The following is a 25144-nucleotide window of genomic DNA, read 5'->3' as shown; positions in this document are numbered from 1 at the left end:
TTTTTTCTTTTTTCTGTTTCGTTCTCTCCCTCAGTCCGTCGGTCGGTCAGTTTCTCTCTGTCTGTCGGTCGGTCTCTCTGTCTTATCTGTCCCTCTCGCTGTCTGTCAGTCAGTTCCCCCCCTCTCTCATACTTACCGTTCCTCGATCTCCGGCGCGGTGCTGCACTGCTGTTATAAAAGCTCCGGCGGCTTTTACTATTTTGAAAATGCCGGACGCTCATTAAACAATCTCGTATTCCTTGCTTTCACTGGCCACAGGCGCCTGTGATTGGTTGCAGTCACACACGCCCACCACGCTGAGTGACAGCTGTGTCACTGCACCCAATCACAGCCGCCGGTGGGCGTGTCTATACTGTGCAGTAAAATAAATAAATAATTTAAAAAAACGGCGTGCGGTCCCCCCCCATTTTAATACCAGCCAGAAAAAGCCATATGGCTGAAGACTGGTATTCTCAGGATGGGGAGCCCCACGTTATGGGGAGCCCCCCAGCCTAACAATATCAGTCAGCAGCCGCCCAGAATTGCCGCATACATTAAATGCAACAGTTCTGGGACTGTACCCGGCTCTTCCCAATTTACCCTGGTGCGTTGGCAAATCGGAGTAATAAGGAGTTAATGGCAGCCCATAGCTGCCACTAAAGCCTAGATTAATCATGTCAGACGCCTGGGTGCAGTGAGACAGCTGTCACTCAGCGTGGTGGGAGTGTGTGACTGCAACCAATCACAGGCGCCTGTGGGCGGGGAAAGCAGGGAATACGAGATTGATTAATGAGCGGCCGGCATATTCAAAGTAATTGTTGCCACGTATTCTCTGCACAGCTGTTCCTCGCCGCGCTGGTGATCGGGGAGCGGTAAGTATGAGAGAGGACTGCTCACTTCAGTCACTCGGGGGATTAGCAGTCACTGGTGAATCCTTCACAGGTGACCGCTAATCAGTACGCGGCACACAGACAGAGCCGCGGCATGACAATGAAGTCGGGTGAAGTTCACCCGAGTTCATTCTCATCGCGCAACTCTGTCTGCTGTCAGCCGACATGTATCAACGACATTGTGCAACACACAAACGGACATTCCACACGGACATTCCACGTACACATACACGGGCATTTTACACACAAACACGGACATTTTACTCGTACACACGGCTCGCATACGCCATCACACGGATGCCATACGTACCGGAGAAACGCCCCAAAAAAAACGGAACACGGACCCGAAAAACGGACCGTGTCACACGGACGTTTTTTTTTGCGGAAGCGTGTTTTAGGCCTCAGACTGTAACATATTGGTCAACAAACTGCTGTAGGCTTTCTTACAGTTCTTTCACTTGAGAATATCATTTGTAGCATCCGTAAACACTTTTTTCATAGAAGGAATAAAAGGTCGGTTTGACAGCTTTTGATTACCATGAGCTGAGGCTCTATGTAGATTTTCATCAACGAGATAATGAATGACATACATTTGGTTCAGCTCTGATGATACCCTGAGAAAGTATACATGTTTCTTGAAGCCAGACAATATTTGTTTTCTCATACCATTTGGGTCTTTAAGATAGTAGTATTGTTTTATAACTACCGGCAAATGTTTAATCTGTGAATTCACATTAGAACCTTTGCAAATCCACCTGTACTGATCATACTTGAAATCCATTTGATGGCCTCTTTCCGGTGATTGTGAGCAGTACACATATACTTCTCCTCCTTTAGGCAATGCAGGCGGCATTGAAATAACTTTTGCTTCATTTAGTTCGATCTTACTAAGAAGTTTGAAAACTTCATCAAATGCTAATGGCTCATGCACCCCGATCATATATGGGGTGATTGTAGGTGACATTTTTCAGATTTTTCTGAACGATCTACCTCAGCCAGCAACAGTGAGTCGGTCTATAATCATCTCACTAGAATCAGAACTCCTAAAATGAAAGGGAATATGTCACCATTTTGACCTTTGTAAAGTATTCATATGGCCATACATGTTATTGATCTACTGAAAAGAATCCTACCTGTCTACCTCTTATCAGATGCCTTGTAGTGGAGAAATCATCTTTTATCACTTCACATAGATTAGCCGTTTCCAACCATGGGGTGGATGTTGCCTGGAAGATGGCTGCCTCCAGAGTTTGTTTTAAAGGAGGAGGGAGTTACCAGCGTGAGACAAGTAAGGCTAGTTTCACACTTGCGTTGAACGGCATCCGTTGCGTTGTGTGACGGATGCAACGGATGTGTTGCATATAGTGGCACAACGGATGCAACGGATGCTGAAAAACAACGCAATTCGTTTTTTTTTGTTTTTTTTATTTTTACAGTTTTACCGTCGGCAGACTATTGTGAACGATCAGCTGATCACTAACAGTAGCCGGCCACCGGGTGATCAGCCGATCACTCACAGTAGCCGGCCACCGGGTAATCAGCCGATCACTCACAGTAGCCGGCCACCGGGTGATCAGCAGATCACTCACAGTAGCCGGCCACCGGGTGATCAGCCGCTCACTCACAGTAGCCGGTCGCCGGGTGATCAGCCGATCAGTCACAGTAGCCGGCCGTCAGGTGATCAGCTGATCGTTCGGTCGCCGACAATGTGTGTGGGGGGCGGAGTGCGGTGGGTGGAGCCGAGCAGGGCCATGGCTGAGGACGTCAGTGCCGCGGGGACTGCATCGCTGGGGGACAGGTGAGTGAGTGTGTGTGTGTGTGTGTGTGCGCGTGCGATTGTGTGTGTGTGTGTGTGCGTGCGTGCGTGCTATTGTGTGTGTGTATACATACGAGTGCGGGGAGGGGGTGGAGCCGAGCAGGGAAGTGTCGGGTTCCTTTGTTACCCGATGTGTACCCTGGTTACGGGTGGAGGGAGCCAGAGAGAGCATGCGCAGTGAAGTCCAAAGGATTCCGCTGCTCAAAAAAAGTTACATGCTGCGTTCCTTCCGCCCGACGCAGCATCAAAATAACGACGCTGTGTCGTCCGGCGGATGCAACGCTGACAGTTGCGTTACAGTGCGTCATCCATACAAGTCTATGGAAAATAGCGCAGTGCGTTAACGGACTGCGCTATTCTCCATAGTGACGGACTCCGCTGAACGCAAGTGTGAAACTAGCCTAACTGACACAGAACAAGAGAACTTAAATTTAAGTTCTTGCAAACACACTTTTTGCATCTCACGGAGCTCTGCTATATTGAAACAATGTTGCACCCTGTCTGCCTGTGAGATGGAAGCTTAAAGGGAACCTATCAGGTAGTTTAGATTACCTAAGGCTGGTTTCACATCACAATTTTTTCCTGTATGTGGGGATGCTATATTTTGCAGGGCCCCATGGACAGGAAAGGACACCATCACATGTGACCTCCACATTCCATTTCTGTGTCCGTGTTCGTGATTTTCACGGATCGGAACACAGAAAGGCCGAGCCTGCAAAGCGCAGGCAAGCGGGGCACTTTAACTCCCACATTGCAGGAGTGAAGCAAGTGTTAAAAAAAAAAAAAAAAATCCTCACCTCTCCGGCGTGTGTCCCGCGATGCCCTTCATCTATTCCGAGCTTAAGGACCTGGCAGGGCTACCCGATCAGCTGATCAGTCACATGAACGCATTTCATCATCATTCCACACCTATAATGCTCAGGTAACATAATATACACCTGGTTATATGGCATATGCGTTCATTCTCCTATTATCTACAGATATTTCATGATCATTCCACACCTATAATGCTCAGGTAACATAATACACACCTGGTTATATGCCATATGTGTTCATTCTCCTCAGGTAACATAATATACACCTGGTTATATGGCATATGTGTTCATTCTCCTATTATCTACAGATATTTCATGATCATTCCACACCTATAATGCTCAGGTAACGTAATATACACCTGGTTATATGCCATATGCATTCATTCTCCTATTATCTACAGATATTTCATGATCATTCCACACCTATAATGCTCAGGTAACATAATACACACCTGGTTATATGCCATATGTGTTCATTCTCCTATTATCTACAGATATTTCATGATCATTCCATACCTATAATGCTCAGGTAACATAATATACACCTGGTTATATGGCATATGCGTTCATTCTCCTATTATCTACAGATATTTCATGATCATTCCACACCTATAATGCTCAGGTAACATAATATACACCTGGTTATATGGCATATGCGTTCATTCTCCTATTATCTACAGATATTTCATGATCATTCCACACCTATAATGCTCAGGTAACGTAATATACACCTGGTTATATGCCATATGTGTTCATTCTCCTATTATCTACAGATATTTCATGATCATTCCACACCTATAATGCTCAGGTAACGTAATATACACCTGGTTATATGCCATATGTGTTCATTCTCCTATTATCTACAGATATTTCATGATCATTCCACACCTATAATGCTCAGGTAACGTAATATACACCTGGTTATATGCCATATGTGTTCATTCTCCTATTATCTACAGATATTTCATGATCATTCCACACCTATAATGCTCAGGTAACGTAATATACACCTGGTTATATGCCATATGCGTTCATTCTCCTATTATCTACAGATATTTCATGATCATTCCACACCTATAATGCTCAGGTAACATAATATACACCTGGTTATATGGCATATGTGTTCATTCTCCTATTATCTACAGATATTTCATGATCATTCCACACCTATAATGCTCAGGTAACGTAATATACACCTGGTTATATGCCATATGCATTCATTCTCCTATTATCTACAGATATTTGTCACGCTCCCCGGGTCCTCTGCTCCGCTTCCCGGCTCACCTGCCACGCTCCCCGCTCTCCAGCCTCCATCGCCCGCGCTTCCCAGGCCTCCTGGTCCCCGCTCCCGGCGCCCGTCGGCTTCCCAGCCCCAGCCCGGCTCTGCTGCGTCCTCCTCTCAGCTTCCTGCCCTGGCTTCTGGCACCCGGGCCGCGCGCATGCGCATTAGGGCGCGCGCGCGGTCACTGACCCTTTCTTAAAGGGCCAGTGACCACTGACAGGAAATGAAGCACACAGGTACGGGGTATAAAGGGGTGCAATGTCCAAGGGGGCGGGGCCTGATCTTCGTGTTTCCCAAGCTAGGAGTCAGGTCTCCTTGTGTTCCTGTGAGATACTTACCTCTCTCTCTTCTAGAGCCGATCCTGCATTGCCATCCGGTCCTGCCGTATCCCGAACCCCGAACGCTGCCTATCTGCCATCCTGACAGTCCGCACCATCTCTGTTCCCTGCGGTGACCCGTCATCTCGCTCCAACGGTTCCGGACCCCGCCTGACATCATCCCGGCTTCCGAACCTGAGCTCCGTCACCCGGACCACCATCAGTGACCCCGTGGTTCCAGGGACTTCTCCATTGTGCTCTTGTGCGCGGACTGTTCTGCTACCTATAGTGCTCCGGCTACCGGACTCCTTTCCCTCATCGGGGAGTTCGGCCCAGTGGATCCACCTCCCGGGTCTGCCCATCCACCTGGCCCTAACAGTAAGATCAGGCCATGGATCCCGCCGAAGCACTAGCGGCCTTGCATGAGGAACTCCAACGCCAGCGTGAAGTCCAGACCCGCATGCTGAACTTTATGACTTCCGTGGACGCCCGCTTGAACACGCTACAAGCATCGGTCACGTCTTCAGCACCTCCGGCCTCCACTAGTCAATCCACGGCTCCCGCTCCCGTGGCAGCCTCCTCGGATGCTTCCAGACTTCGTTTGGCCTCACCACCCCGGTACGCCGGAGATCCCAAGACCTGCAGGGGGTTTATAAACCAATGCTCCCTCCATTTCACGCAGCTGCCGCATTTGTTTGCCTCCGACCAAGCCAAGGTCGCCTTCATAATGTCTCACCTAGAGGGCGAGGCACTGGCATGGATGAACCCCTTGTGGGAGAAGGAGGACCCTATGACCAAGAACCTCCAGGAGTTCCTGCAGGCTTTTCGCGGCACCTTTGACGAGCCCGGACGCGCCTCCGCGTCTGCTTCATCTCTTCTCCGGTTACGTCAGGGAACTCTGACGGTGGGTCAATACGCCATCCGTTTCCGCACCTTGGCTTCGGAACTCGGGTGGAATAACGAGGCCCTAACCGCCGCCTTCTGGGAAGGACTCTCGGGTCGAATCAAAGATGAGCTGGCTGGTCGTGACGTACCGTCCACCCTGGACGCCCTGATTACCCTAGCGACTCGAGTGGACATTCGCTTTCAGGAGCGGTCCAAAGAGGTGTCCCGTGAGAGACGCCCGGTACGGCATTCCTCTCCTCCGCAGAAGTCCGCCGTACTCCAGTCAACGGCATCTGGTGTCTCCGTCCATGAGCCCATGCAGGTCGACCGTGTGCGACAGTCTGAACAACGTCGAGCAGAGCGGCTCGCCAAGGGTCTCTGCTTCTACTGCGGAGAGGGCACACACCTGCTACGCTCCTGTCCAGAGAGGCCGGGAAACTCCAAAGCCTAGGGTCGGTAGGAGAGGCCACCCTAGGTGCTGGGACTCTCTCAGACCCGGTTATGTGGACTGTACAAGTGACAACGGGAGAGACGCGGTTCACGGCTGAGGCGTACCTCGATTCTGGGGCAGCAGGCAATTTCATCCAGCAGGCCACGGTGGACAAGTACCAGGTGCCTGTTACTCCACTCGACAAACCCCTCGTGATTGCCTCTGTGGATGGGAGACCCCTCTCTGACACCATCTCCTGGATCACCAGGCCGGTTGAATTGCGTATCGGTGCTCTGCACACCGAGAACATCGCTCTCTACGTCCTCCCACACATGTCACATCAAATCCTGCTGGGCCTTCCTTGGTTACGGACACACGAACCTTCAGTCAGCTGGGGCACTGGTGAAATCACTCGATGGGGCTCTTCTTGCCATGAGAACTGTCTGAAGACCATACAACCCATCCGGCGACCTCCGGTTCCAGACTCCCTACCGGGACTACCCTCAGCCTATTGGTCCTTCGCGGACGTCTTTGATAAGAAGGAGTCAGAGGTACTTCCGCCACATCGTCCTTACGATTGTGCCATTGACCTGCTCCCGGGAACTACACCACCTCGAGGACGGATATATCCACTGTCTCCAGCCGAAACAAGGGCCATGTCTTCTTACATCACAGAGAGCCTGGCAAGGGGATTCATTCGGAGATCCTCCTCTCCTGCTGGAGCAGGCTTCTTCTTCGTAAAGAAGAAAGAGGGCGACTTACGCCCATGCATAGACTACCGGGGATTGAACCAAATCACCGTAAAAAACAAGTATCCCCTGCCGCTCATCCCCGAATTGTTTGATCGGCTCAGAGGAGCTCGCGTGTTCACCAAATTGGATCTTCGGGGTGCCTACAACCTGGTCCGTATCCGCTCGGGGGATGAATGGAAGACCGCGTTTAACACTCGCGATGGGCACTATGAATACTGCGTGATGCCCTTCGGCCTGTGTAACGCACAAGCAGTCTTCCAAGAATTAGTGAACGACGTGTTCCGGGACCTTCTCTACGTCTGTGTGGTGGTATATCTGGATGACATCCTTGTCTTCTCTCCGGACCTTCAGACCCACCGAGAGAACGTGCAACTGGTTCTACAAAGACTGAGAGAGAATCGTCTGTACGCCAAGTACGAGAAGTGTGTCTTCGAACAGTCTTCTCTCCCCTTCCTGGGTTACCTCATCACCGATACCGGACTGCAGATGGATCCAAAGAAGGTCTCTTCCATTCTTAACTGGCCTCCTCCTTCTGGACTGAAGGCAATCCAACGCTTTCTGGGATTCGCCAACTATTACCGCCAGTTCATCCCTCATTTCTCTGCTCTGACTGCTCCTCTCTCCGCCTTGACCAAGAAGGGGGCTAATCCAAAGGACTGGTCACCTGCGGCCGACGCCGCGTTTGGCTCCCTAAAGCGGGCCTTTGCCTCCTCTCCTGTACTCCACCGTCCGGAGTTAAACCGCCAGTTCACCTTGGAGGTGGATGCCTCCTCCTCGGGAGCCGGAGCAGTGCTCATGCAGAAGTCCTCCTCCGGGAAGATGGTGACTTGCGGTTTCTTCTCCAAGAGCTTCTCAGCGCCTGAACGCAATTACACCATCGGTGACCGAGAACTATTGGCAGTCAAACTGGCTCTGGAGGAATGGCGTTATCTTCTGGAAGGAGCAGTGTACCCCGTTATAATTTACACGGACCACAAGAACCTGGAATACCTGCGGTCTGCTCAGCGACTGAACCCACGGCAAGCCAGGTGGTCCTTATTCTTTGCCCGGTTCGATTTCCAGCTCCATTTCCGACCCGCGAACAAGAACGTACGCGCTGATGCCTTGTCTAGGTCTTTCATGCCCATGGAGCAGGAAGAGGAGACATCCCAACCCATCATCTGTCCAAGTAAGATTATTCCGGTGGCTCCTGTCACCCTGGCCCAGATACCGCCCGGGAAGACCTATGTCTCTGAGACTGACAGGCAAAAAGTGTTACACTGGGGCCATGCCTCGAAAACAGCCGGTCATGCTGGCCAGAAAAGAACTTGGACTGCGATTGTACGTCATTATTGGTGGCCATCCCTTCGCACGGACGTCGCCTCTTTTGTCTCTGCCTGCTCCTCTTGTGCCAGGAACAAGACGCCCAAACACCTGCCATATGGCCGTCTTCTGCCTCTGCCTATACCCTCAGTTCCCTGGCAACACATTGCGATGGACTTTATTACGGACTTGCCATTGTCCTCCGGACACACAGTCATATGGGTTGTGGTGGATCGGTTCTCTAAAATGGCCCATTTCGTCCCTATGGCTGGACTGCCCTCTGCCCAGGAACTCGCGGACGCCTATATACATCACATCTTCCGCTTGCATGGCTTCCCATCACACATTGTGTCCGACAGAGGAACTCAGTTTACCTCCCGCTTCTGGAGGGCTCTCTGTAAACATCTGGGAGTAACTCTGGACTTTTCTTCAGCCTACCATCCTCAGTCGAACGGCCAAGTGGAACGGGTCAATCAGATTTTGACCTCTTTCTTACGTCACTACGTCAACGCCCATCATGACGATTGGTCCACGCTTCTTCCTTGGGCTGAATTCTCCCATAATCACCACGTCAGTGGGTCCTCCTCCAGTTCTCCCTTCCATGTCGTCTACGGACTTCAGCCTTCGGTCCCATTGCCTGTATCCTCTTCCTCGGATGTCCCTGCTGCTGATGCGGTAGTCCGTGACTTTACAACCATTTGGGACTCAGTTAAGGCGTCCCTTGCACGTGCATCCCTGCGGATGAAGAGACACGCAGACAAGAGACGTCTGGATCCTCCGTGTTTCTCCCCCGGAGATCTCGTCTGGCTTGCTTCCAAGTACGTCCGATTGAAGTTACCATCTTACAAGCTGGGTCCTCGCTACATCGGACCGTTTAAAGTCCTCGGCAAGATCAATGAGGTCTCCTACAAACTGCGGCTCCCGGCCACGATGAGGATACCCAACTCCTTCCACGTCTCTCTGCTCAAGCCAGTTGTCCTTGGTCCCTTCTCCACTGCTGCCAGTCCGGCTCCTCCTCCTATTGCTGATGACGACATCTATGCGGTAAGGGATATCGTGGCCATGAAGACCGTACGGGGTCGACAGTTCTTTCTGGTGGACTGGGCAGGGCATGGTCCTGAGGATAGGTCCTGGGAGCCCAGAGAGAATGTGGGTACTCCTCTGATCCGTGCCTTCCTGTCCCGGTTGCGGGGAGGGGGGCGTGGGGGGGGGGATACTGTCACGCTCCCCGGGTCCTCTGCTCCTCTTCCCGGCTCACCTGCCACGCTCCCCGCTCTCCAGCCTCCATCGCCCGCGCTTCCCAGGCCTCCTGGTCCCCGCTCCCGGCGCCCGTCGGCTTCCCAGCCCCAGCCCGGCTCTGCTGCGTCCTCCTCTCAGCTTCCTGCCCTGGCTTCTGGCACCCGGGCCGCGCGCATGCGCATTAGGGCGCGCGCGGTCACTGACCCTTTCTTAAAGGGCCAGTGACCACTGACAGGAAATGAAGCACACAGGTACGGGGTATAAAGGGGTGCAATGTCCAAGGGGGCGGGGCCTGATCTTCGTGTTTCCCAAGCTAGGAGTCAGGTCTCCTTGTGTTCCTGTGAGATACTTACCTCTCTCTCTTCTAGAGCCGATCCTGCATTGCCATCCGGTCCTGCCGTATCCCGAACCCCGAACGCTGCCTATCTGCCATCCTGACAGTCCGCACCATCTCTGTTCCCTGCGGTGACCCGTCATCTCGCTCCAACGGTTCCGGACCCCGCCTGACATCATCCCGGCTTCCGAACCTGAGCTCCGTCACCCGGACCACCATCAGTGACCCCGTGGTTCCAGGGACTTCTCCATTGTGCTCTTGTGCGCGGACTGTTCTGCTACCTATAGTGCTCCGGCTACCGGACTCCTTTCCCTCATCGGGGAGTTCGGCCCAGTGGATCCACCTCCCGGGTCTGCCCATCCACCTGGCCCTAACAATATTTCATGATCATTCCACACCTATAATGCTCAGGTAACATAATACACACCTGGTTATATGCCATATGTGTTCATTCTCCTATTATCTACAGATATTTCATGATCATTCCATACCTATAATGCTCAGGTAACATAATATACACCTGGTTATATGCCATATGCGTTCATTCTCCTATTATCTACAGATATTTCATGATCATTCCACACCTATAATGCTCAGGTAACATAATATACACCTGGTTATATGGCATATGCGTTCATTCTCCTATTATCTACAGATATTTCATGATCATTCCACACCTATAATGCTCAGGTAACGTAATATACACCTGGTTATATGCCATATGTGTTCATTCTCCTATTATCTACAGATATTTCATGATCATTCCACACCTATAATGCTCAGGTAACATAATATACACCTGGTTATATGCCATATGCGTTCATTCTCCTATTATCTACATATAGTTCATGATCATTCCACACCTATAATGCTCAGGTAACGTAATATACACCTGGTTATATGCCATATGCATTCATTCTCCTATTATCTACAGATATTTCATGATCATTCCATACCTATAATGCTCAGGTAACATAATATACACTTGGTTATATGCCATATGTGTTCATTCTCCTATTATCTACATATATTTCATGATCATTCCACACCTATAATGCTCAGGTAACATAATATACACCTGGTTATATGCCATATGTGTTCATTCTCCTATTATCTACATATATTTCATGATCATTCCACACCTATAATGCTCAGGTAACATAATACACACCTGGTTATATGCCATATGTGTTCATTCTCCTATTATCTACAGATATTTCATGATCATTCCATACCTATAATGCTCAGGTAACATAATACACACCTGGTTATATGCCATATGTGTTCATTCTCCTATTATCTACAGATATTTCATGATCATTCCATACCTATAATGCTCAGGTAACATAATATACACCTGGTTATATGGCATATGCGTTCATTCTCCTATTATCTACATATATTTCCTGATCATTCCACACCTATAATGCTCAGGTAACATAATATACACCTGGTTATATGCCATATGCGTTCATTCTACTGTAATCTATAGATATTTCATGATCATTCCACACCTATAATGCTCAGGTAATGTAATATACACCTGGATATATGCCATATGCGTTCATTCTACTGTAATTTATAGATATTTCATGATCATTCCACACCTATAATGCTCAGGTAACATAATATACACCTGGATATATGCCATATGCGTTCATTCTCCTATTATCTACAGATATTTCATGATCATTCCACACCTATAATGCTCAGGTAACATAATACACACCTGGTTATATGCCATATGTGTTCATTCTCCTATTATCTACAGATATTTCATGATCATTCCATACCTATAATGCTCAGGTAACATAATATACACCTGGTTATATGGCATATGCGTTCATTCTCCTATTATCTACAGATATTTCATGATCATTCCACACCTATAATGCTCAGGTAATATAATATACACCTGGTTATATGGCATATGCGTTCATTCTCCTATTATCTACAGATATTTCATGATCATTCCACACCTATAATGCTCAGGTAACATAATATACACCTGGTTATATGCCATATGCGTTCATTCTCCTATTATCTACATATATTTCATGATCAGTCCACACCTATAATGTTCATTCCATGTCTAACTTGCCAAAGAAACCTTTTATACATCTACATAATATACACCTATTAAGTTATTATCCTCATTCTTTTTATTTATTCCTTTTCATCATTCTTTTTAGTATGTCCCCTAAATGGGCACATTTCCACATTGTTTGACCTGGGAATATTGCCATATATGCTTGTGGACGCTGTAGCTTTCTGCAACTCTATGGTAGCAGCCAGGGCCGCCACTAGGAATTTCAGGGCCCCATACTGGCAAAATTATGGGGCCCCCTTGAGACTCCACCCAGGCTCCACCCCAGCTCCGCCTCCACCCCGCAAACCTTCCCCAGTCCGACACCACTTTTTGAAAAGCATATATGTATGTGTGTATAGAAAGAAATAAACACACTCACCGAAAAAGTCCTTTATTTGAAATAAAATACAAACCCCCCCCCAAAACTTTCAGCCCTTAACTGAATTTCTTGGCCAAAAAAACACACAAATATAGTTTTGGTGTGGTTTGGTGTGGTTTTCTGCTAGGAGATGCAAATGGTGCTGAAATGTCTACGTAACATTTCTGCAACAATTTTGCATCTCCAGGCAGAAAACCACATCGAAACGGTGTCAAAACTGTTTTTGTGCAATATTTTTTGCCAAGAGATGCAGATTTGTTGCTGAAATTTATACAACATATTCCTACACCAAAACAAAGGAGAAATACAAGTATATGTGCAAACATAGACATTTTTATTGATAACAATGTACACGCAAGAACAGCACAAAAATCACACATTAAAATACTACCAATAGATCAAGGGGCGTACAATATGTGAGATCATTTTTTTGGAAAATGAGAAGTATATACCTGTCTATCTTCAGTAGCCGTGGGAGAGGTAACATAACCCCAATGACAATATAGACGAGATATGACAGGAAACATAATGGCGTTGACCGGACTCCACCCGCAACGTAGGGAGAAGTACAAGCACACACAAACGGCTGAAAAGGGATGGCAATTAACTGTGAGGCTATTTATATCTACTGGGTGTATACTGCCATTAGGGTCTTCCTCCTTGAGAAAGCAATAGTACCTCTGCGAAACGCGCGTTGGTGGTGATCCTTTTCTTTGTGGGTATGTGTACATCTGTCTGATCATGCCTTGGGTTCCCCTGTTTTCTAAATTTTTGCCATAGAACTTTTGGGATATGGTATTTACCTCCCAGCATTCATGGTTCCATATGGATCCTTTACTGGCTATATGCACTTGCACTTTATTTCCATAGTAATATTGTATTTAGGCCCCCTATGCTATCATGTGTTGTATTTTTGGTACTTACCATCCCCTGGCAGCTATGTACTGGCATATCATATTATTGGAGCCCCTGATAGCTCTGTATATATTAATGGCTGTGACAGAACTCTCATTTGCATCTCTGTACTCCTCACATTAATTTGCTAACCTCTGATGTGGAGAATTATGCCACTACTCAGTTTGTACTGATATTATAGGAGATCTTTTACACACACCCAGTCTGTCCGTGGTCCATTTTGTTACTATCATTGTGTTATAGGAATTCTCAATTTATTGAGCTTTTTACCTCCTTACTATCTTGAACCCTTTTCAGCCGTGTGCTTGTACTTCTCCCTACGTTGCGGGTGGAGTCCGATCAACGCCATTATGTTTCCTGTCATATCTCGTCTATATTGTCATTAGGGTTATGTTACCTCTCCCACGGCTACTTAAGATAGACAGGTATATACTTCTCATTTTCCAACTGATCTCACATATTGTACCCCCCTTGATCTATTGGTAGTATTTTAATGTGTGATTTTTGTGCTGTTCTTGCGTGTATATTGTTATCAATAAAAATTTCTATGTTTGCACATATACTCGTATTTCTCCTTTGCTTTGCATTCATTTGAGTAGTGCACACACCTTGTCGGTGTATGTATGCTGACATCGTGTTTACCCTATGGCTTGTTTATTGCGAATTGTTCTCATAATATTCCTACACCAAATCTGCATCTTCTGGGAGAAAAAAAAATGCATCAAAACACAATGCGGTTTTGATGCAGTAGTAATGCAATTCTTTTGCCAGAAGATGCAGAGTTAGTGCAGGAATATGGTGTATAAATTTCAGCACCAAATCTGCATCTCTTGGCAAAAAAATGCACAACAACATTTTTTATGCTGTTTCGATGCCGTTTTATGCCAGGGGATGCAAATTTGGTGCTGAAATGTCTGCTCTAGATTTCTATACACTTAATAGTATACATAGAAGGATCTATGTAGACCAATGTTTACCGAAAGGATACGTCGGTCAACGCTTTCCTGCATGCATCATCAAGTCATAGTATGTCTACAATACGCGCCATCCCGACCGGACAGTCGTCTGATCTCTGCTGCAGGTTTAGAGCCAGGGGGTATATTAACAGATGTATCAAGAATAGTTGCCTTCATGCTCAGAATACCCCCAGATGTAAGCTTCTCCAATATACACCTCATTGCACTGGCCATGACACCCAGGTGTGATTCATCAGCACATAAAATCATGAATGGGACACGATGAGGGACATCCTGGACAAGCACTGGCCTGTACTGCTTACTGATCCCACTTTGGCCGATGTGCTCCCCGGGAGACCTCATAACGGCTAGGAGGGCTAGGAATCTTGGGGATCTTCTTGTCAGGAGCCACTACGTGGCTCCAGTGGCCCCATTCAGGGTTGTTTCTCATGTGGCCACTGTTTGGCCTGTAGTAACATACTCAGGGCCACCACCTTTTTGTCCTCTGATGGCAGTCGTACCTTCTCCATCGACCATTATATTTCTTGTACCATCACACATGTCGTATATTATGCGACCTGTCTGTGCTCTATGATCTATGTGGGCCTCACATCACGTGAGCTCCGCGTATGTGTCAGGAAGCACATTAGGGATATCACTGCGGCAAGGTCGGTGAAGGACGTTACACTGCTAAAGACTCTCCCTTGGCACTTCAAAGCCCATCATAATTGTAATCCAAAATTGCTCCAGATTCGAGCTATTGATGTGGTGAATGGTGGAATTAGGGGGGGGAATTTGCGCAAGACTCTCGCACAACGAGAGTCCAAATGGATTGTCATTCCTAACACTCTCGTTCCTAAGGGCTTCAATGAGGTAGTGAGTTTCGCTCCCTTCTTATGAGACCCCATTATCCTTTCCCTCTCCTCCTCCCCTCCCCCTTTCACCTTCCTCTTTGTACTTTCTCATTCTTATTATTGAGGCTCACGTTTCCCTTTATTTATTCATTTCCTCTACTAAATGAACTGCTATGTTTAGGTGCTCTTTTCCCCTCATGATTCTAACTAATGGTGTACATATATATATATATATATATATATATATATATATATATATATTACACATATAAAAATATATTGATGTCCATGTGTGTTTGTACATCTATGCACTTGTACATGCAAGTTATTTTTGTATAAATATAGTCTATATAATATGTTTTTAATTTTTAATATTATTTTTTTAATATTTATTTGAATTTTCTTTTTGTGTGGTGTGTTTACATTATTTTTTATTTCAGCGTTTTTAGGTCACCCTACCCATCCCTACATCAGTGACCTTCTAGCCTGCAAATTTTGTGCATCAACTGGCTACAATACATATCAGTTACCACTCGTGAAACTGGCCCCCCTCCTTTTTACCTTAAACACCATATAAAGAATTTCCATATTTGCTGCATTAAAGATTAATTAGTTATTCTGTAGAGCAATGTGATAATGTATCCTATGTACGGCGCCTGTAATAGTGCTGGTTCCATATGCTATTTACTCTGTTGTGCTCATATTCATGTTTGCACTGTTTAGTCCAAGTCCGTTCCCTCCCGCAGTGAGTCTCTGCGCCTGGGCCGTGTGTGCATGCACGGAAGCCATAATGACGGCTTCTGCGCTGCGCATGCGCATGCGCCATTTATGGTGGCGCTGCGCCTACCCCCGCCGCTCATCATTGGCAGTCGGAGCATGTGCCCTAGTGTCCGCAATCAGCAGCAAACAGACTTATCTGTACTATTTAAACCCCCTGGTTACACTTTTCACATTGTCACCCTTGGGAAAAAGCTGCTAGGCAGCGAAACGATCGTTGGGACTCCCCCCTAGTCTTAACCAAGCTCCTATAATACAGAGGTAAATATAATGCTGGCACTATGCACTTTAGTAGTCTAACTCTGGAGGTTTTTCCAGACTTTGAAGTAATTCATTTACCTCTGCTGTGACCTTCAATTTAATGCATTGTGTCAATATGTGCACTCATCTATAACCCGTATTGGTGGTTCTCATATGTCTATCTTTCTTGTAGAGATAGAGGGAAGAAACCAGGATATGTCGCACTGACATCAAACGCAAAGTTGTTTTTCTGAAAAATTGTCCTGAGGAAGGAGGATACATCCTCCGAAACATGTACCGTATATACTGGCGTATAAGACGACTTTTTACCCCCTTAAAATAATGGCTACAGTGGGGGGGTCGTCTTATACGCCGGATATACACCTGGGTGCTGTAGTGCGCCACTCCACTCCGTTCCACGCTTGGATTCTGCCTCCATAGCGACGAGGGATGAACTTCCTGTCACCGCTGCTGAATGGCAGAGCGCTGGCCAATCAGAGGCAAGCAGCTCTGCCTTGACGTCAGCGCTCTAGCAGGGAAGTTCCTGCCTCGTCGTTATGGAAACGCGATACACAGCCCGGCCCCGTACTGGTATATCATACAGCATATACAGCGGATATATAGCGTATATATAGCAGGGGGCCGCACTGTGTGAGGAGGTGTTTTTTTTTTCACTGTCCAGTATAACCAATAGGATTAGTGCAGTAACGCCAGATTCCCCTCGCATCCATGCAGGGACATTAATGAAGAGCTTACATGCTGGCCCCTGCACTAATCCTATTGGTTATACTGGACAGTAAAAAAAACACCTCCTCACACAGTGCGGCCCCCTGCTCTTAGCATACTGAAGCATACTGAACGGGGGTAGTCTTATACAGTGAGTATATCCCAAATTCTATATTTTTAGGGCAGAAGTTGGGGGTCGTCTTATACGCCCAGTCGTCTTATACGCCGGCATATACGGTAGATCTGATTGAATAAAAGAAAATTAATCAACAACTTGACAATTGATGTCAGCACGGCAAATCCCGGGTTCTTCCCTCTATCTCTGCAATGCTTTTCTCCAGGGCTGCAGCAGACGCCATTTCATGCCTGTATAGTAGTTGTGACTGGCACAACTTATATAGGTGAGTACATTTACCTGGTTGTATGTCACATCCCACCAGATAAGACCTTATCTGCTCTTTTTATCCACAGTACACTTTTATATCTTTTGATAGTGGTTATTTATATTTTAACATATAGGTCCCTTTTAACTTCTGAGCTTGTTTATCTGCAAGGGTTGCACAATTGTTTTTGTGCATGCTACCTATATTTTTCCTGCATTTTTATATGCTTATTACACCTCGTGCCCCTTTTCTCTGTACCCATCCATTTTTCCAAGTTTTTAAACACATACATTTTTTTCATGTCTATATATTTTTGTAATTGCCAATAAAAATTATAGATATTTTTCACATTTATTTTGTTCTTTCCTTATTCTTTTTGGTACATACTCTTCTTTTTCTTCTTTTTCTCAATATTTTGTGTTAAAAATTTCTGGTGAATATCATGATCACAATAATTTGTGAATAGCTATTGTTATGTCCTGGTGGTGGATCCACTGGGCCGTGCACCGGACTCCTCCAATGAGGCAACCCGGAGCTAACCCCTGTACAGGGACTGTCCGATCACCCCACCAGAGGACCTAGATGCACGGTAGCCGGAGCACTAGTGATACTGGGTCAGCGTCCTTCAGGGGACTGGTAGAAAGATGTCTCTAGAGTCACCGAGTTCCTGGAGGCAATGCAGATGACGGAGACCAGGTTCAGGTACCGGGTAGAAACATCAGGCGGGATCTGGATCCTGCTGGACGTGAGGGCAGAGGACACCAGGTGAAGTCGGGGATCGGAGACAGGTTCAGGCTGAAGGCAGATGATGGGATTCACAGCCGACAGTCACCGGAGGACTTCCTGGGCAATCCGCAGTCAGGACCAGGTTAAGGTAGCAGGGCTGGCTCTGTGGAAGACACAGGGTTAGAGAGAGGCAAGGCACTAGGAGACCTGAACACCTAGCTTACAGAAACACGTTGATCAGGCGCCGCCCACATGGAAAGGGGAGTCTTATATACTCTGCACCTGTCTCATCCATATCCTGTTTCAGGAGTGCTGGACCTATAAGACGAGGTGAGTGGGCGCGGCCCCGCCCTATACACAAGCATGTGCCTAAAAATCAGAATCAGACTCAAGAGACCAGGAACAGGATGCAGGAGAGCACGAGCGGGAGCGGCAGCCGTGACCGGTGGGCACGTGGACCGGTGGGCACGTGGACCGGATCAGTGGGTAAGGAGTGATGCCGTGACGGTGAGACTGGATCAGTGAGTAAGGAGCGGTGCCGTGATGGCATGACCGGATCAGTGGGTAAGGGGCGGTGCCGGGACACCGGGAGTGTGACAGCTATTAGGATTTATATCTTTCTACCTATGGCAATGTAGTTATTTTATAATATTTTATAATATATTTTCTACTATCTATTTTTTACTATTTATTAATATTTAGTATACATTTTTGTATTAATGCACTGATTGTATTATTTTCAGTGTTATAATTACATTATACACAAGTGTCCCTAATTATATCTTTCCCCCATATGGGGAGGCAATTTTGCTTATATACATATATTCTGCTATTAGAGGTCTTGATGTTGTATCTTTGCTTTATTGTTCAAATACTATCTACGTCTGTTCCTTGCTTAGCCTCAGTGCGGCTGTTTTTCTATATCTGGTTTGGCTCCCTTTTGCTTCCGGTGTGCGGTACACATGCGTCTCCCGCCCTGGTACGTGTGCGCCATCGTACTGCTGTATCTTTATGCTCCATGTGATACTTGGTCGCGTGATCGCCATGTGATCTGTATGGTCCCATGGTGGTCATGTGATAGGGGCGGTTACATGGGGTATGACATGGCGGGCGAGTGGCATTCCCGTTGCCGGGACGACGGATGTGTCACAGTTCTGCACGCTGGGACCTGATTGGGTGATGCCCCTTTTTATACTCCCCTCTCCCTTCATGACACGGGCCTCTGACGAAGGCTCGCTAGCCGAAACGGACGTTGGGTTGGACACCATTCCTGCTAATTTCCAACCTTGTCTAACATAGGTGAGCTTTCAGTTTATTTCTGTCCTTAAGGCCCGTTTCACACGTCAGTGAAAAACACTGTTTTTCACTGGCGTGTAAAACACGCACATGTCCCGTGAATTACGGCACACGTGGGTTGTCTAAGTGCAATCCGGGCTCCGTTCTCCGTGGCCTGTGATTGCACTTAGAGATGAATTCACCTGTGCGCGCTCCCGCTCTCCATGGTGCTGATCGCTCCCGCGGTGCAGCATCCGGCCGGCGCTGACCCCCGCAGCAGCTGCTTCCGGGTCGGCTGTGTCGTGCATCATGAATATGCGCGACAGTAATGAGCCGGCTGAGAAGCAGCAAGCCGCACAGGCTGCAGAGGACATCGCTGGAGCCGGGTGAGTAAAAATGATTTTTATTTTAAAAGCACGTTTTTTTCTGGCACGTGTTTCACGGACCACACCACTGCGTGGTCCGTGGGACATCAGTGCTGCCAGAAAAAAATGGACATGTCTCCGTGCGGCAATCACGGACACGCGGGTATGCCGCACGGAGACACGTTCAGTGAAAAATCACTGATGTGTGAGAAGACCCATTCATTATAATGGGTCTGCGTATGTCAGTGATTCTGGTACGTTTAAAAAAATGCACAAACGTACCAGAATCACTGACGTGTGAAACAGGCCTTACTCATGGAATTATCCATTACTATTCTGCCTTGATTATATTTCTCCCTATGTGAATTTTCATTACATGGTTAAGACTGGTTGGCGTTATACATTGGGGTATATCACACTGTGTTTATCTATTTAAACACTGATGTTATCCAAACATTGTTTTTACCTTATGGAATGTGCCCCCTGCTTGTTTGTGCAACACTCTGTCACTTCACCTATTTAATAAAGTATTTCACTTGTTAATACATGGCTGTTCAATCACATTTCTAAGGTGATATTTAGCAACTTACAGGTGGCCGTCCAGAACAGGGACATAAATTGAACACTTTTGTCGAACACGATGTGATGTGGTAGATTGTGCAGCCAAAAGATGTGCTGTGCAAAGTGCAAAGGAAAGCCAGACAGCGGGGTGAAATAGGCCATTTTGGAGAACGTGTCCAGTGTACATTGCAGCTCCACTCTCCTCACCACTATGTGTGTAGAATGGAGGCCTGTAATATGTCTTCCTCATTGTGAACACATGAGCCTCTCTCCAGCCTGTAGACTACAATGGAGTCTCCATGAGCTCCTGGAATCTCCTCCATTTTAGTCACTAATTGGCTGTGTACATTGCAGAGACTGCTGTGAGATCCTCCCCTCAGCAGCTCTGCTCCCCTCACCACTATGTGTGTAGAATGGAGGCCTGAAATAGGTCTTCCTCATTGTGAACACATGAGCCTCTCTCCAGCCTGTATTCCTCTCCTCAGAGGCTCCACTATCTATCTAGAATGGCGGCGCTGTAGGGACTGGGAGGAGCCTCCCCTCAGTGGCCCCACTATGTAGAATGGAGGCGTTGCAGGGAGGTCCTAACAAGTACACATCCATTCTACACTCTGAGCTGCTACTTCCTGTTGTTCCTGCTCTGCCAAGTGAGGCGGGAAACTGCGACGGCGTCTGTGATAAGAGCGTCTCCACCGCTGGGGCAGAGACTTCTCCTCGGGATCTGCGCTTATCTGTGCACAGTAGACGGTCACTGCGCATAAACCGAAGATGTGTGATAACGTGAGGAGGGTAAGTTAGAAGACGGGGCGGCTGCGGTGAGGAGGGCTGTGCTGAGAAGGGCTGTGCTGAGAAGGGCTGTGCTCCTCCATTTCTTACTGCGCACTTCCTCCATTCTGTAAGCAGGGGTTATGGAAGGTCTAGACCCGGCGTCGGGCGAGTGCTCTGTATGTGGTATTAGTATATGCACAGTGCTGTATACTATATATACCCGAGGCCACACTCTATACTCCTAGCCTATGTGATGTATACACATGAGTGTATGGTAATCCCTATCCAAAAGGAAGTGACTCCAAGGTTGCATTATAAAAAATTGTGTATGTGTTTATTAATCAAAATAATGATATTAAAGGGAAGCTGTCACTGGTTTTTCGGCATATAAGCTGCGGCCACCACCAGTGGCCTCTTATATACAGCATTCTAACATGCTGTATATAAGAGCCCTGGCCGCTGTGTAGAACATAAAAAACACTTTATAATTCTCACCTAACGGTCGCACTGCAATGGAGTTGGGCCATATGGGCGTCTCCGGTGCTGGCGCCGCCTCCTTCAGCCATCGTCGTCCTCTTTCTGAAGCCTGGGTGCATGAAGCGTCCTACGTCATACAGACTCGCCGCACCCGCACAGGCGCACTACAATACTTAGATCTGCCCTGCTCAGGTCAGATCAAAGTGCCCCTGCGCAGAACCTCAATACCGGCCTGTGTGGATGACGTAGGACACGTCATGCACCCAGGCTACTGAAGGAGGACGAAGCTGGCCGAAAGAGGCGGCACCGGACAACGGAGACGCCCATATGGCCCAACTCCACCGCAACGCCCCTTAGGTGAGTATTATAAAGTGTTTATGTTCTACACAGCGGCCTGGGCTCTTATATACAGCATGTTAGAATGCTGTATATAAGAGCCCACTGCTGGTGGCCGCAGCTTATATGCCGAAAAACACGATGCTGAAGTTGGTTTCTTATTCGTCAGTTTCTTATTCGGCAATTTAGTTTTTTCAGTTTTTTATGCATTTATCAACAAAAATAACACATCACAATAATACAATACAACGCACTGATGTGCCCTAATATAAATGCACTCAAAATCAGCTGCAAAAATTATAAAACTGGCAAAAAAATGGGCATCAAAGTGGGCACCAAAGTATGTTAGTGAAAGGGTTAAATGGCTTTGGGCCACTGATCTAACACCAGAATTGCATATCTAGTGATGCCTCTAATCAAACTGAAGTGACTCCAGCCTGGCCCAAAGGGGTTCTGGGCATCAGAACTGGCATCAAAGTGGGCACACAGCCAATTTTCACAGATTTGAATAAGTAACTGGTGTTTTTGAGGGGTTAAATGGCTTTGGGCCACTGATCTCACACCACATTTACATACCTAGTGATGCCACACATCAAATTCAGATCACTCCAGCCTGGCCCAAACAGGTTCTGGGCATCAGAACTGGCATCAAAGTGGGCAAAACCCCAGTTTTACAGATTTGAATAAGTAACTGGTGTTTTTGAGGGGTTAAATGGCTTTGGGCCACTGATCTCACACCACATTTACATACCTAGTGATGCCTCACATCAAATTCTGATCACTCCAGCCTGGCTCAAACAGGTTCTGGGCATCAGAACTGGCATCAAAGTAAGCAAAACCCCAGTTTTTACAGATTTGAATAAGTAACTGGTGTTTTTGAGGGATTAAATGGCTTTGGGCCACTGATCTCACACCACATTTACATACCTAGTGATGCCAAACATCAAATTCAGATCACTCCAGCCTGGCCCAAACAGGTTCTAGGTATCAGAACTGGCATCAAAATGGGCAAAACCCCAGTTTTACAGATTTGAATAAGTAACTGGTGTTTTTGAGGAATTAAATGGCTTTGGGCCACTAATCTCACACCACATTTACATACCTAGTTATGCCTCACATCAAATTCAGATCCCTCCAGCCTGGCCCAAAAAGGTTATGGGCATCAGAACTGGCATCAAAGTGGGCAAAAACCCAGTTTTCACAGATCTGAATAAGTAACTCATGTTTTTGAGGGGTTAAATGGCTTTGGGCCACTGATCTCACACTACATTTACATACCTAGTGATGCCACACATCAAATTCAGATCACTCCAGCCTGGCCCAAACAGGTTCTGGGCATCAGAGCTGGCATCAAAATGGGCAAAACCCCAGTTTTACAGATTTGAATAAGTAAGTGGTGTTTTTGAGGGGTTAAATGGCTTTGGGCCACTGACCTCACACCACATTTACATACCTAGTGATGCCCCACATCAAAATTTTCCCACTTTAATGCCAGTTCTGATGCCCAGAACCTGTTTGGGCCAGGCTGGAGTGATCTGAATTTGATGTGGGGCATCACTAGGTATGTAAATGTGGTGTGAGATCAGTGGCCCAAAGCCATTTAACCCCTCAAAAACACCAGTTACTTATTCAAATCTGTGAGAACTGGCCATTTGCCCACTTTGATGCCAGTTCTGATGCCCAGAAACTGTTTGGGCCAGGCTGGAGACACTTGAGTTTGATTAGAGGCATCACTAGATATGCAATTCTGGTGTTAGATCAGTGGCCCAAAGCCATTTAACCCTTTCACTAACATACTTTGGTGCCCACTTAAATGCCCATTTTTTTTGCCAGTTTTATAATTTTCGCAGCTGGTTTTGAGTGTATTTATATTAGGGCACATCAGTACATTGTATTGTATTATTGTGATGTGTTATTTTTGTTGATAAATGCATAAAAAACTGAAAAAACTAAATTGTCGAATAAGAAACTGACGAATAAGAAACCAACTTCAGCATCGTCCGAAAAACCAGTGACAGGTTCCCTTTTAAAAGGCGGTCGTTGCCTCACAATGACGGACACATAGGAGCAGAGAAATACAAAAGTCTGTATATGGTGACTATTGCCCAGATCAATGCTGCACATGTGACGAATGATCACCTACAATATATGAAGCCTTAGAAACACTTAAAAGATCCCAAACCTACTATAAAACACGACAATCAGTCAAAACAGAGACTTTCAAATCACTGGGTACTAGTGCAGTATAAGGTGCGAAGTCCATAAATATAAGGTGCCAGTATTGTATTATCGTTTCCAAAGTGCACAAAAGAAGTTGTGGAATCAGCTCATACAGATGAAAGGGTGTGCATTCCGTGTCCCTTCACCCCGACGTGCGTTTCACCCAGCTTCTTCAGGGGCGTATCAGGGTGGGAGGCAAGGGGGGTCATTAAATGTGTGGAGCGGCCGATCGGGTAGTGACACATAAGAGTTACGTGGGACGCTCAGCTCGGGACGGTGCATGGATCCAGGTCCACGGCATGGAACGCACTGCGGTCACGTGGTGCCGTGGGCAGGGAGAAAGTGGGTTAGTTCAGGAGCACATGCGCACTCAGTGTCCCTGGAATTGATGTGAAGCCTACAATAATTAACTGAGTTAGGCTATGTGCGCACACTGCGGATTTGTTTCTCCAGCAAAAAACGCACCTTCTGGCAGAATACCGCACCTACCCATGGAAAATCCGCACCAAAACCACATGAGGTTTACCGCGGTTTGCTGCTTTTTTGCTGCGGATTTACCGCGTTTTTACCTGCGGTATTGTCCCTGCGGTTTTTTAACACTCAATACAGGGAAAAATGCATAAAAACGCAGAAAAGTGACATGCTACATCTTTGTTCTCCAGAAATTCTGCAGCAAAACCTGTAGGGGAAAAAAAAGCAACGTGCACAAAGTATTTTGGATTTCTCATAGACTTTGCTAGAGAAAGACTGCATGAACTTTATGAAAAACTGCACCAATTCTGCAGCAAAAACCGAGGCAAATTACGGCAAAAACGCAGTGTGCGCACAGGGACTTAGGTAGTAAATGGCAGTCATAGAAGCTATGAGATGTGGAATAAGATAAAGGCATTTATTATATACTAGAAGGTGGCCCGATGCTAACGCATCGGGTATTCTAGAATTTACGTATTGTGTAGTTAATGTATGATTTTTGTTAGATATAGATATATATATATATATATATATATATACAGTTAGGTCCAGAAATATTTGGACAGTGACACAATTTTCGCGAGT

At 46.8% G+C, this 25144-nt stretch overlaps 1 protein-coding gene across 1 annotated transcript in view; it reads left to right on the top strand.

The window, feature by feature from the left end:
- The first annotated feature begins 20940 nt into the window (after nucleotides 1–20940).
- The window catches only part of LOC142289831 (uncharacterized), a 271446-nt gene continuing 267242 nt past the window's right edge, over nucleotides 20941–25144 (top strand). Inside the window, exon 1 of the mRNA XM_075333758.1 lies at nucleotides 20941–21076. Coding sequence (XP_075189873.1) covers nucleotides 21056–21076 — 21 coding nt within the window. The 5' untranslated portion in view covers nucleotides 20941–21055. The remainder of the gene's footprint in view (nucleotides 21077–25144) is intronic.

Source organism: Anomaloglossus baeobatrachus, chromosome 2 (assembly GCF_048569485.1).
Source record: "Anomaloglossus baeobatrachus isolate aAnoBae1 chromosome 2, aAnoBae1.hap1, whole genome shotgun sequence".
Lineage (NCBI taxonomy): Eukaryota > Metazoa > Chordata > Amphibia > Anura > Aromobatidae > Anomaloglossus > Anomaloglossus baeobatrachus.
Note: the sequence above shows the minus strand (reverse complement) of the source record. Positions and strands in the feature narration are given on the sequence as shown.